This window comes from Canis lupus, chromosome X, assembly GCF_011100685.1.
Source record: "Canis lupus familiaris isolate Mischka breed German Shepherd chromosome X, alternate assembly UU_Cfam_GSD_1.0, whole genome shotgun sequence".
NCBI lineage: Eukaryota > Metazoa > Chordata > Mammalia > Carnivora > Canidae > Canis > Canis lupus.
The window spans coordinates 27,853,701-27,867,379 of NC_049260.1; the positions used below are offsets into that span (position 1 = coordinate 27,853,701).

The 13,679-nt window shown below is 35.2% G+C and overlaps 1 protein-coding gene across 1 annotated transcript in view; it reads right to left on the bottom strand.

Moving 5' to 3' along the window:
* Positions 1-13,679, bottom strand: part of DMD (dystrophin) — a 2,084,073-nt gene that overhangs the window by 1,397,723 nt on the left and 672,671 nt on the right. The window contains 1 exon segment of the mRNA NM_001003343.1: positions 6,915-7,094. Coding sequence (NP_001003343.1) covers positions 6,915-7,094 — 180 coding nt within the window.

The window sequence follows — 13,679 nt, forward strand, 5'->3', positions numbered from 1 at the left end:
CAGGGGTAACTAGTTGTCTTTACCCTCTGCTCTTGCATTTTAAATTAACTTTGTTGGTGCTGGGTTTTTTTTATTTTATTTTGGCTATATTCTTAACTGCATTTTTTTTATTTTTCCATTTAATTATTTAAATACTCTTGCCTTTTTAAGTTTTTTGGGGTTATTTATTGCAATGTGAGATATTCTACTATTTGAACATTTAAAGAAACTTACTAAGAGGGATCCCTGGGTGGCGCAGCGGTTTGGCGCCTGCCTTTGGCCCAGGGCGCGATCCTGGAGACCCAGGATCGAATCCCACGTCAGGCTCCCGGTGCATGGAGCCTGCTTCTCCCTCTGCCTGTGTCTCTGCCTCTCTCTCTCTCTCTCTCTCTCTGTGACTATTATAAATAAATAAAAAAATTTAAAAAAAAAAAAGAAACTAAGAGATTCAAGTTATGAAGAATCAGTTACCGAATTTATCTTATCACTTTCATTATTATTAAAATATTAATACATGTAAGAATACCTACCAATTACAAAGCTCTTTGCATGTCCCAGGCATTATGCTAAGTGCTTTGCATTCTTTATATTATTTAAAATACTTAGAATAGTACATGCATACGAGTTTTTAAGTGGTAGCTGTCATTACCTCATGGCCTAAAGAGTAAATACTAATATTATTCCCATTTTATAGACAAAAGGTGAAATTTCGAGGCACATACAACTTCTACGATAATTGGTAGCCAGGCTTAAAATCATCTCCACAGGCATGGTAGCACGAGGCTCAAATATCTGATGGTGTAAGGATTTATAATTCTAAGCAACAGAAAGAATTTATATGCTGAACTTTATGAGAAACCTAGGGTAAAAGATCAAGTGTTCACAAAGGAAGTTGGGAGATTAATCAAAAGACTATAAAATACTCTATCCCATGACCAAATACAGAGGAATTCCCACAGCTAAGCGGGGTATACAAGGAGTGCTAAAGTTCATAAGTGTGGCTTGATAACTATTTTTTTAAAGTTTTTATTTATTTATTCATGATAGACACACACAGAAAGAGAGGCAGAGACACAGGCAGAGGGAGAAGCAGGCTCCATGCAGGGAGCCTGATGTGGGACTCAATACTGGGACTCCAGGATCAGGCCCTGGGCTGAAGGCTGCACTAAACCGCTGAGCCACCGGGCTGCCCAATAACTATATTTTAATTATTAATTACTGTCTTGTTTTGATATTGATCATCAGACAATATAACTTCTTGAAACATAATAATACTGGAACCATGAGCACATTTTGAGTCTATATTCAAAAGATATCAAAAAAGAATTATCCTATTTGAAATAAAATACTATAATTAAGAAGGTTTATTCTGTAAAACTGTTCAATTTCATGTATTTTGTTCCTCACTTCATATTATCTTTTGTACAAATTGCCAGAAAGAAGAGACTCATGTTGGATTCAGAGTTCATATTAAACACAGATTTTGAGCAACTGTGAATTAACTCCATCAGCAAAAATTCAAAAAGCAATGAAATTTATTTTTCTCTGATCCACCTGAACTTCCTCTAGACACCATGTGATATGAAGTAATGAAATATATTCTTTAACTAGGATGAAGATAATCAAGTATACATTGAGGAGAAAACTTGTATTTTTCTTTATGTGTTATTTTGTTTATTGTCAGTAGAGAATAGATATATCATATACATGTTGAGTATTTTATCTTCAGATATTTTAATCACATACTTGTGGTGAGTGAAATGTACTCATTTCAGAAGTCAATCTTCTTTTTACAGGAAGAGAAGTTTATTTTCATTATCATCTTCCAGCTGATGCTGAGATTGATATGGCAGAGATAGTTGGAATCTCTTTACCAATTACTCTAGAGTTTTATATAAAATTTCAAGCAAAGAGATACATATCACAAGCATTTAGAACTGGAAGGACACTATGGAGATCCTCTTCAAACTTTCCACTTTATAAATAAGGAATGAGAATGGCCAATAGTTAACTCAGCTCTTGTCTCTTAAATTTTCAGTGCCTACAGCATTTTAGGTTGTTACAGATAATGAATTTACAACATAAAAACTATTATGCTGATATACAAGACCCATTCTCAAACATCTACTTTAGTTGGAGGTAGGAAAAGGGTACAGTTAATTTCCAAAGTTATCTGAGCTATAACTTCGAAATTTTCTAATGAAACCTTTAACCTAAGCAATTAACTAAAAGATGCTCTAAAATTCAAGATGGTTAGTCCATGAATTTAGATGGTCCATGAATAAGATAGAAACCTAAAATAAGTGAAGGAATTTTATTTTAATTCTAGGTTTTGTAAAACCATTTATTATTATTATTTTTTAATTGACATCAGGCTGACTAGCCTTGAAGGGCTTTCAGGAACCAATGAAAAGGGTTGCCAATGGAAAGCCCTTAGAGTATTTTTAATTAAAATTATTGGTAGGGGTGTCTGGGTGGGCTCAGTCAGTTAAGCATCTGACTCTTGGTTTCGGCTCAGATCATGATCTCAAGTCAAGCTCCACATCAGACTCCATGCTCAGCAGGGAATCTACTTGAAACATTCCCTCCCTCTGCTCCTCCCCCCACTCGCACACAAGCTCTATCTCTAAAATACATAAATAAATATTTAAAAAAAAATAGTCATTGGTAAAAAAGAAGAGAGGCAAGCCAATTGTAACTACATCTCAGGTATCAAGCGATCTACAAAACAATGCTTTGAGGATGGGCACAGTCAGAATGTGCATGTAAAATATTTTCTGGAGAATGAAAAGAGGGATCTCTAAAAACTGAGAATGAACTCAGAAAAGAAAGGCAAATAAAGAAATATTCATCTTAATACCTCTGCATCTATTTGCATTTCTGGTATTACTAAAAATACTGGCTTATTGCCTTCAACCATGTTTTATACTACACATGTCTGGCAAGAGTTTAAAAACTCTTAGCAGGACATCAATGACATAGAATAGATATATACATACATACTGATCACTGTCTCTATTTGGGCATCTATGACTATAGATACAGAAATATACAACATAAACATGTATTCTAACGTTCAAGAAGAGGATCCTGGGCACATTAATTTTAGCTTTAAGATTATTTGTGCTTATAGTTCAGAACATTGCAAAAATGGTCAAGAGAAACATAGCAAAATATTCAGGAAATGGGAATGAGATGTATAAACTTACATGTGCCATAAAATGTCCCTTACTCTTAGCAAAGAAAAAAAATTATTCTGCTAAACAATGACAAAACTACAGAACTTTTGGACTCATCTAGATAGATATACTCTTACATTTAAATACCTAATGTTAAGTTTAATATAAATTTCCATAAATATATAAATAAATAAATAAATTATAAAGTGCATGAATATTATACCCTCTCCACAATATATATGACTTCAGTTAAATGGGGGAAAACAATGTCTCAAATCATTAAAATCATGTATAAGTTTAAAGTATTAACTATAATAAATTTCTGACTATTATATTTCCTAGTTATAATCAAGATAAAAATACATCCATTAGGGTCATAAGCATTTAGAAAAAAAGAACTGTAAATTTCAACAAGTATTATTTATACAAAATTTAGAGGACAGAGAGGGTCATTTGAGTTTTTAAATAAGTCAATCCGGAGTGTATTTGATTTGTTCTCTTTTCTCATTTCAAGCATCCACATAGCAAGGATTATTATTCTTCCTAACTTTGGAAACAGAAAGTGTTTCTATTTTCTTATGCTGCCTTCTCATCAAGTTAAGCATCCTCAGCTTGTGTCCAGATATTATTCAAGCCAAACCTGACTTTGAAATGCAAGAGAACAGCCTCACGGTTGATTTTTTGTTCATATTTTGATCTCTTGCCATGCTACTGTTTCATAAGGTCAAAATCCCTCAAAGCTTTGACCTGAATAGCAGTCAAAAATTCGAGCATACAATGTTCTTTATTTGAGCACAATTGGATGCCTTGTCATCTCAGTCACAATTCCTATATCCTACTGGATTTTAATCATTACCAGATTTTGCTCATTCTTTAAACCAATCATTTAAAAGGAGTTTCAGAAGATTGAGATCTCATATCATTAATGGGACTGATTCTCACAAATCACCCTTCCATCTCCACAAACGTGCTGGAAAGTGTGCATACAAGAGAGCTTTGTTCTTCAAAGTCACAACCTTGCCTTCAACATTCTTGGATTTCTTCCCATATAATTTTGATCAAGTTCAATTTTACATTCAAGAAAGAAAACCAAGGGCTTTTTTAGTTATATGATACTATTTCATGGTTCACTCTATTTCCTTTTAATTACTCTGTCGTCGGGTTAGCTTCATTTTTATCTAAGAGTCCCAATTCACCCCAGCAATGATTTGGATTGGGCCTATGAGATTTCCCTTTTTTGGGGAAAAAAACAATGAGTAAAACATGAAACACAAACTGTAGAAAAGCTGAAGCTTAGTGTTCTAAAATGCAACTTGCCTAATATAAGTAAACTTATCTGCTTCTGACCTTATATAGTAGGGCATAAATGTTTGAAAATAAATTTTTAAATGATACTGAACTACAACAAACCCTCCAGACTCACTAAACAATATGCACTGTATATCAGAGCACCAGTGTTTTTTCCCCCAAAGTGCTTTCATGTCTATGACTTTATTTTATCCTCATCACATCCCAATGGGTAAATACAGTGGATACATGTTATACTATATGTTGGACATCATTTTATAAAGAACTGTATGAACCAGAGCTAGTGGTGTTTTATTATAGGTTTTGAAAAGTTCAAAAATAGGAAGGTAAGTGCCCTAGGTAGTAGTCTTATAATTTTAGACCGTTAAAAATAAGGTTTTGAAGGTTTTTTTTTTTACCAACTAGAATAACAAATCAGTAATGTTTTGATGACATGCACAACGCTCTTTAGAAAGTAGGTTCATTCCAAAAAAGTGAGTATATTTAAATACAGGATTGATAGGAAGGTCTTCTATTCTTCCCATTTCAGGCAGCACTGTGGAAAAACCCACAATGGTGGGGATTGGTACATATGCCACTGTCTTGTTAATTCAGTGTTTTTTAAAAATATGGTCTGCAGACTGTATATTAAAGGCTGCATGCAGATTACTGGTTTACTGAATGAGACTCTCTGAGCATGAGATCTAGGACTATACAATTTAATCAGCTTCTCAGGTGATTATTATGCAGATAAAGTTTGAAAATCACTATATACAATGTAAGTGAACAAAAATGTGACCTACTGTTAACAGTCACGTCTCCATGAATATACCTCTTTAAATGGATGCATTTATAAATAACTTTTTTTGTAAGGCAATGCCAATCCTTCTGAACATGGTAACTGACCATTTTACAGCTGCAATAATTTATGGAACCAAGGAGTATATATTGGAATGATATCGCTGATGGTCTAAAAAGCATCAAATTTTCTAATGTTTCACCATTTATTACATAAATGCCAGTGCTAGGGCAAAGTAACCATGGCCAGATTATATATAATAAGACAAATCATGATGTGGTTGTAAAATCAGTATCAGATCAAGCAACTGATAAAAATATATTCAATGGAAAACAAAAAGAATTTTTATTAATGTCCAATGACTGCAGAGGAAATGATGACGATATATACTCCTTCAAATTTAAATTTTTAAGTATGAATTTAATTTGAAAAGTCTGAACTGTGATTAAAAATCATAATGTTGCTTGATCATATTTTCTTAAATTATATCATCTTTCATACCATATATCATACCATCTTTCAAGGAACATTTCCTAAGTGCTATTTATCAGATGTCAAGTGTCAAAAAGACAAATTCCCTGTACTATCTCATAACAATGGAGCTAACTGCCTAAAGCTACTGAATGTGGTCACTGCTTTAATAGAGATGTATGCATGGTGCACTGAGCTATGACTTGTGACCGATTAGTAAAGGTTGTAAAATAATGTGGCAGAATATGTTAAACTATTATAGATAATATTTTGAATGACTCCTCATGATTCCACCATCTAATAATATCAGATAATAAAAGTTTCTACTTTAAAACCACCTCATTTTCTTTAAAGTACCAGAAGTTTTGAAATTCTTAACATAAAACCACATTATCACAGTACAAGGGTCACATGGATGCTTTCCTAATCCACAGTCTATGTGTTAGCATCATGAATCAACTGTCTGTGGCAGAAAGGACATTCAATGATTAGCTCCTTACTTGAAATAATAGAATGAGGTCTTCAGTGAAATCAAAGGATCTGAGCCCTAGCCGTACTCCTACCACTAACTTCCCTTGGACAATTCATTTTTCCTCTCTAAATTTCATTTTAATCCTATGTAAAATGTAGGGTTCAATTAATAGTACTCAGGTTTCTAAAAACCTATGATTTGGGGTGAGGTTTTGAGACACAGTCCCCAAGCACTTGGTCCAATTACTCTAAGTCACTCACATCCTCATTCCCACAGAACTGGAAGGGATTACTCTCTAAGACAGTAACTAGTTCAGTCAATTAGCACTCCTTCCTCTCCCACATCCTCCAATGTCAACACAAGCAAAAGACCCATGTTTTTATTCAACTGAACATTTGGCAAGGACTAATTCGGTGATATCTTCTGTAGGCTTATAAAACTGCTCTCTTAATGAAAATTTCATTTTAAAATATTTTATTTAAATTCAATTTGCCAACATATAGTATAACACCCAGTGCTCATCCCATCAAGTGCCCTCCTTTGTGCCCAGTTGCCCTATTCCCCCATCCTCCTTCCCTTCTGCAACCCTTCATTTCCCAAAGTTAGGAGTCTCTCATGGTTAATCTTCCTCTCTAATTTTTCCCCATTCAGTTTCCCTCCTTTCCCATATCATCCCTTTCAAAAATCTCAAGGATGATTTATAATTAGGGTAATTATTATCACTAACCTGTGCTGAACTTTTTTCAAGTTTCTGGACTAAATTATCCCAGCGCTGGGCAAAGTTGTCCAGCCATGCTTCCATCTTGTGGGCTACCACTGTGTTTTTCAGCGCTGAAAGAAGGTCTTGGTTGAGTGAGCAGAGTTTGTCCATGGTTTGCTTCTTCTTTTCCAGATCTGTTTTTAAGACCTGTTAAAACAAGAAAGAATACCTAATAAGTCTAGGTTACATTTTCTAAAACGCTATATAGTTCAAAGTACTTTTGCATGTATTTTCTCATTTGTATAGATAAGACTGTAATCATGCCCACAAAGGATCAAAAGCCCATAAGAATGTAAGTAGAAAATTGTAATCCAGATAATCTTCCCAAGAAGCTTGAAGAAAAAAATAAAATTCAGATGTAGAATAAATATCTGCTAGAGAAACTTAAGAGCTATTTAAAAATATTTGAGGAACTTCCAAGTAAAAAAAGTAGTGTTGCTCAAAGGGCAGTTTACTGACTTTTAAATTTTTTAGCATCTGTTATTCAATTAACATTTGGCTATCTGAGTAATTATCTTCTGAAGCCAATTTTAAAGCCCATTAAGTAATAGAACTAAGTAATTGGGTGTGACACAAATCCTTTGGAATCACTTCGCATGTTTTCTAAATACATAAGTGTTTTATGGGGTAATTTTCGTAACATTCATATTTTCAAAGTTCCTGTGCATTGTGGGGGGTTGCGTGTGCTCTCCACTTGACAGGGAATGAATAAACAAAGTGGCTTATATGAAATTGGTAGATCAGGACAGCTTATTCTTTCATTTTATCCATTAAGGTTACCCTGAACTTTTGAAAAGCCGATTTCAGCTCCCTAATACTAGTCCCTGACTTAACTTGTAAACACAGAAGAAGGAGAAAGAAAGGAGAAAATTATTTTACAGCCCCTTTAAAATCCCCTTTCTGGCAGTAGCAAGTACAATAAACATAAACTAAACAGTGAGACTTGCCTTTCCAAAACAAATGCAAATTTAAGAACAACTAATATTACACATGGTAAAAAAATGATCATGAAACAGATGTACCAATTGCTCACGAACTGAATGGTCATACACACAAAGAAATCAATACACCCCCCAACACACCATATCAAAGGATACTTTATGCAGTTCATTTTAGCATGCCGACTGCACTGATGGCTCTGAGCTGCAGAATGCTCTGGTGACTCCTTCAATTAGCTCATCCTTTATTCAGAATCTGCTTTATCTGGTGTACTTTACACTGGATTCTTAATGCATGACATTTTTAAGATATAAAAGCTAGTTGTGAAGTTATTTATTATTTTTCCTCAACAATTAAGGTTTTTTTTCACTATTTTTTCTCAGTTGGAAAGAATGCAATAAATCAAAATATAAGTCAAGATTTGTAAGTTGAGGGATGCCTGAATGGCTCAGTGGTTGAGTTTCTGCCTTTGGCTCAGGGCGTGATCCCAGGGTCTTGGGATCAAGTCCCACATCAGGCTCCCTGCATGGAGCCTGCTTCTCCCTCTGCCTGTGTCTCTGTCTCTCTCTCCGTGTCTCTCATGAATAAATAAATAAAACCTTAAAAAAAGATTTGTAAGTTGAATTCATATTGAAATAAAACTTTCAATGTGGGAACTTAGTAGTAGATTGGTTTTGTATATTGATTTTGTTTAAGTCACACATTGGCTCTCCATTAGGTTTAAATGCACACTTGGTCTAGTAGTAAAACAATAGTTTAGCTATTTGGCTAGAGCTAGGACCCAAATTTAAATTTGTAGATTCCTCTGATTCCTTTGTGGCATTTCATTTTTTTTCTTTTAACTTTTGGCATGTGTTTGTTTTACTGCAGGCCATTTCAAGTTTTTTTTTTTTTTTTTGTGGAAAAAGTTATGGTAGAATTAAAGACATCTTAAATACATTAAAAAACATAAAGATATATATTCAATCCTCTTCGACTTACTTTCTCAGGGCTTAAGGAGCTACTTAAAAAAACTTTGTGTAAGGCTCAGGGGTGCACCATTGTTTAAGCTAAATATGTAATGATTTGGAAACATTTTAGAATAAGCATCTGAGAGTTATGTTTGAAGAAGAGGAAACAATTTGTGTTGGAAATTTATAGGTAACTTCATGTTACCTAAACAGTTTTTCTTCGATGATTTACAAAACTAACTGGATACCCAAAGTGATTTAGTGGCAAATGAAACTAAGACACCTGTGGTAAAATGAAGCCAAATGAAAAAGTACTTGGTGAGCATCACTGAAATAAAGGGGAAAGTCAAATCACCACTAAAGAATACCGTTAGGGAAAATGAACTCAACATACAGAAAGAACATTATTATAATGACATTGTGGAATTATTGAATCAGGATATTTTTTACCTAATCTATATGATAAGAACATTGTACCAAACAATGCTTCCAGCTAGTAGATTTTAGATCCGCATTTTTTAAAATGGTGATGGCAGGTGAGTTGTTTAGTTTGTTTCCCCTTGTTAGGGGAATGTTTCCTCTCTCTTTCTCTTCATGATTTCCCACTGCTGGAAGGACTCTCCTACCACAGCTAACAGAAGGAGAAGACAGGAAATTCATGGTGCTGCCAGATATGTTGAATCATAGTAAGGAATTACATTCTCCTGTCTATTGTGATGGTCAATACTTTTATGCTTTGATTTTATTTATGCATATTAAATAACAATTTAATTGTTACTTGTTATTAGAGTATAAAAGAGATGTCTTTCTGCATATCAAAGACTGATCACAGGTCTTGGAGTGCCAGAGAACCACAAAGCTCTGGAAAACTCAGGAAGCTCTAGAAAATTTACACACAGTAGAAGAAAGCCAGGGTTTTAAAAGAAAAAAAATATATTTTATTTTTCAAAGAAGCCAAGCACCTGGACCTACTCTCAAGATAGGTGGGAAGGTACAGTCAATAAACCAGAGTAGGCTAGTAGTAAGGAGAGACAAGAGGCAGAGACGCCGCTCAAGTAGACAGAACATGCATGTTCTATCTGGTCAATGTTAGAAGATGAAGTGCAAAATGAATGCACCCTTACAAAAGGCCCAGGAATTCCTTGAGGGAACATCAGAGTCATGTGGAAGCCTTGCTAAAATGAGATTTTGGGCCCTACTTCCAGGCTGTCTGAGTCCATAGGTCTGGGATGGGAACTAAGAATTTGCATTTCTTTTTTAAAAAATTTTTATTTATTTAAATCCAATTTGCCAACATATAGTATTACACTCAGTGCTCATCACATCATGTTCTAACAAGTTCCCAAGTGTTGATGCTGCCAGTGTGGGGATCACACTTGGAGAACCACTGACTCTACTTGGATGAATTCTTTGAGGGTGGTGACAGGAGGTGAGGCAAAGGTATCCAGTTCTGGTACAATGACACTATCAACAGGGACTTGCTGAGCTACCATAACTACTTCAACCTTGTCATGTGTACCAGAACCACTTGATACTATCCTCAATTCCATAGTACTCCTGTATCCCCTGTACCCTATATCCTCATGGATCACCAGGCTTCCCAGAGCTGCAAAACACCACCAGTCCTCCCAAGAGCAGCACATTCCCTAGTAACATTGTTCTTTCAAATCTGGGCCTTCCCGTGATAGTCTACAGAATTCTACCAGTCTTGGAATTCACCTCATAAGGATCACAGTTTCTTCTCTCCTTTACTTTTTATAATTTACACCAAATAAAAAGTCAGTTTTGATCACATAAAAATTTAAAAAAATAGACCTACATGGTTTGGATAAAAGCACAGATCTAGAGGAAATGAAATACTTGACTCCTTATTTCCCACCTCAAATGAAAAGTAGGGGATCCCACGGGCCATTAGTGATAGTATTTCAAAACAAATTACACTGATTATAAATAAAAGAGTTTCAACACAGTGTATCTATACCTAGGTATGGAGTAGGAACTGGTGACAGATGGTACCTGTTTTGGGTCTCAGATTGTGACATATTTTAATGAACATTAAATTCTTATTCACTGCCTGAGTCAGCAGGGGAATTTTACCTCAAATTCTAGACCAGCTGTCAGGTTTTGTTAATTGGCTTAAACTATCAAACGGTAAGACTTATACAAAACATATTTTCACTTTGTTCACAAGTAAGGTGACATAATTTGAATTTTAATCATATTGGAAACTTATTGAGACTCTGCTAAAAGAGTATTTTGAAACTTATTGAGACTTTGCTAAGAGTATTTTTGTGGTCCTGAGGCTAGTAAAGTCTTTTATTCACTAAAATATAACTACAATAGCACATGATTGTTCCAAATGATAGTTCTCGATTTCAGTTCTTATTTTTTAAAATAAATTTATTTTTTATTGGTGTTCAATTTGCCAACATATAGAATAACACCCACTGCTCATCCCATCAAGTGCCCCCCTCAGTGCCCGCCACCCAGTCACCCCCACTCCCCGCCCTCCTCCCCTTCCACCACCCCTAGTTCGTTTCCCAGAGTTAGGAGTCTTCCATGTTCTGTCTCCTTTTCTGATATTTCCTACCCATTTCTACTCCCTTCCCCTCTATTCCGTTTCACTATTATTTATATTCCCCAAATGAATGAGACCATATAATGTTTGTCCTTCTCCGATGGACTTATTTCACTCGGCATAATACCCTCCAGTTCCATCCACGTTGAAGCAAATGGTGGGTATTTGTCATTTCTAATGGCTGAGGAATATTCCATTGTATACATAAACCACATCTTCTTTATCCATTCATCTTTCGATGGACACACCTGCACCCCGATGTTTCTAGCAGCAATGTCCACAATAGCCAAACTGTGGAAGGAGCCTCAGTGCAGTTCTTATTTTGTCAAGGAATCAAATGATATGAAGAGTTCTGAAATAGCTTAAGAGGGCTGGACCTGAGTCTGGATGTCTTGGTGCTCAGTTTAACTCTACTACTAATGTTCTACGATATCGTATGCATGGCTCGTGTTTTTTCCTGGGCCTCTATATCCTCTCCTGAAATAATCAGTCTCATTCCTCCTCTTCCTACCCAATGCTACTTAGTTCAGTTCTACTAAATGGTCTCCTCCATACCAAAGAATATTCCAAAAATGCAAATATGATTGTTAATGAATTTTCAGTGGTTCCCCATCAACTGTGAAACAAAATTATATCACTAATATTTTTGCCTTCTTTTGATACAAATGCAGATTTCTTTTCTGAAATCTGTCCTTAGTGGTCAAATCACTCCAGAAAGCATATATTCTTTGAGGAATGAAATCTTCTCCATAGCAAGCTAGCTTGTAATAACAACTAATACATTAATGAACCTATTCTAAATCAAAAACCTAAGATTAGTAACTATGGAGCAAAAAATGTATGATACAAATAAACATTTGGTAAAATGGTACCAATTTAACTGGGGAAATTTCCTTAAGATTAACTTAACTTTATTTAATTATATAATACCAATACAGATACAAATAGTTTATTTAGATAAAATTATAAAATTTTATAACAGACTTCTGTTTTATATTAGAGTTAATGTCAAGTTAGCATTTAATAGAATTGCTCTATCAAAAAAACAAGAAGAAATTCTGACTATGGAATATTTTATTTGAAAAACTAAGCTCTTGTGGCACTGGGTGGCTCAATCGGTTGAGCATCCAATTCTTGGTTTCAGCTCAGGTTATGACCTCAGGGTTCTGGGATTGGGACCCAATTAGGGCTCTGCACCCAGTGGAGAGTTTGCTTGAGATTCTCTCTCTTCTTCTCCCTCTGCCCCACCCTCTGCTCATGCTCTTTCTCTCAAATAATAAAATCTTAAAAAAAAGAAAAACTAAGTTCTTTTTTTTTTTTTAAAGATTTTATTTATTTATTCATGATATTCAGAGAGAGACAGAGAGGTAGAGACACAGGCAGAAGGAGAAGCGGCTCCATGCACCGGGAGCCCGACGTGGGATTCGATCCCGGGTTTCCAGGATCGCGCCCTGGGCCAAAGGCAGGCACCAAACCGCTGCACCACCCAGGGATCCCGAAAAACTAAGTTCTTAATATTACACTACTCTCTCCTTTACAGCAAAATCATAAAGTTTACAGTGGAAGAGAAACTTTAGAGATCTTTTCTATAAGTTTTAACTCAAACTGAAATGTCTTATTGAAGTCTTCCTAAATGTCCTTTTCTTAAAGATTTTATTTATTTATTTACGAGGGACACAGAGAGAGAGGCAGAGACACAGACAGAGGGAGAAGCAGGTTCCCTGCAGGAAGCCTGATGTAAGACTCGATCCCAGGACTCTGGGATCATGACCTGAGCCAAAGGCAGATGCTCAACCACTGAGCCACTCAGGCATCCCCTCCCTGATGTCCTTTCACTTCCAAAGTCCCTTCATTTCTCACACAGGCACTTATAATTAATGCCATTTGGGTTTCTTTAATGTTTTGTTTTTCTGGTTTTCCAAACAAAGGCATGAGCCCTGGATGTGAGGCTAAGCATCTCTTATACTTCTCTGGTATTTCTCAAAGAATTTAATTTAGACTAATTACTTTAGAACTATATAATGTTTAGAGCCTTCCAGGAAATTCTTAGTGTTACTTTTTTAACTGAAATCTTTCAGGTAGGCTATTTTTTTTCAAAAGTACTATTTTCTTATTGAAAAACACAGTTGCAAATCTGCCTATATCTTATGGAATTAATGTTAATATTCTTTCAAAATTCATGAAATGAGGGCTTAAGTGCCCACTGTGGTAATATTAAGAGATGGGGCTTTGGGAAGGTAATTAGGTTTAGATGAGAAGATATGT